General features: G+C 53.2%; 1 protein-coding gene across 1 annotated transcript in view; it reads left to right on the top strand.

The window, feature by feature from the left end:
- Positions 1-909: 909 nt before the first annotated feature.
- Positions 910-1,172, top strand: part of Tbc1d31 (TBC1 domain family member 31) — a 117,182-nt gene continuing 116,919 nt past the window's right edge. Inside the window, exon 1 of the mRNA XM_023718817.1 lies at positions 910-1,052. Within this exon, the coding sequence (XP_023574585.1) occupies positions 976-1,052 (77 nt within the window). The 5' untranslated portion in view covers positions 910-975. The remainder of the gene's footprint in view (positions 1,053-1,172) is intronic.

The following is a 1,172-nucleotide window of genomic DNA, read 5'->3' as shown; positions in this document are numbered from 1 at the left end:
CCCTAAAAAGAATGAGCTAGTGGTATCCCAACAACGCAACGGAACTTCAAAACAATCATCTCAAATTCAAGACAGATGAAAGAAACCGGATGTGAGATAGAGAGGAGAGAGAGAGAGAGAGAGAGAGAGACAGACAGACAGACAGACAGACAGACAGACAGACAGACAGACAGACAGGTCTACAAACCCATTTATATAAATTTCTAGAAAAATAGTAACTCATCTAAGGTATGGGAAACAGCAGTTGCCAGGTTGGGATAGAAACTGATTATAGAGACAGAGGAAAAACTAATGTGCTTTCAAGGGTCACAGATGTGTTCATTCAGCACTGATTGTTGATGACTTCATTGGTTTGTAGCGGACACCATAAAACAGAAGCCTCTTCTCAGATTACATAATTGATAATCTAATCATGAGGATCGTGAAAAGCACAATAGGAATGAACTATTCATCCCGGAGCCTAAAGTTCTACAAAAGGAAAAACTCCATGCTCGATGCGCTTGTGTCGGTGCTTCTCTATTAATTGTCTCTATACAATTCCTTCGTCCTTAAACCAAACTTAGAATGGACTGCAGGGACCACTTGATTTAATGACTTTTCCTGCCTCTGTTGAGTGCCTGAAGTATTGTGAGGCTGCTAGAGGACAGAATTGCCCATCTCCATCTGCACAAAACTACGAACCCCAGCAGGCTTCGCGCGGGGCGGGGGCGGACCTCAGAAAAGGGCGGGTCTAGAAAAGGCTCCTTGGCCAATTCCATTGCCGGAGCGGAAGGCGGCTCCGGGGCGGAGTTTGGTCAGGATCTGCCTTATGATTGGTTGTAAACAGAAAGGGGCGTGGCGCGAAAAGGGGGCTGTGCGCAGGTACGCATGCCGCTGAGTCCGACGCTCGAATTTCCCGGGCCTGAAGCGCGGGGCCTGCCGGGAAGGGGTCGGTCGGTTACCCGCCGGCCCGCGGCGGTCGTGAGCGGCTTCGCCATGCAGAGCACGGACCTGGGCAACAAGGAGAGCGGCAAGATATGGCACCGCAAGCCCTCGCCGGCCACTCGAGACGGGTAAAGACGGTCGCAGAGGGCGCGGGCTGTGGGGCGCAGGAGGCTGCGGAGCGCTCGGCGCCCGCGGGGCCCGCACCGGGTGCGAGGGCCGGGCTGGGCTCGCGGAGCTCAGGGCGCGGA

This window comes from Octodon degus, unplaced genomic scaffold (genome assembly GCF_000260255.1).
Source record: "Octodon degus isolate 3935 unplaced genomic scaffold, OctDeg1.0 scaffold00062, whole genome shotgun sequence".
Classification (NCBI taxonomy): domain Eukaryota; kingdom Metazoa; phylum Chordata; class Mammalia; order Rodentia; family Octodontidae; genus Octodon; species Octodon degus.
This window is presented reverse-complemented; position numbering and strand designations above follow the sequence as displayed.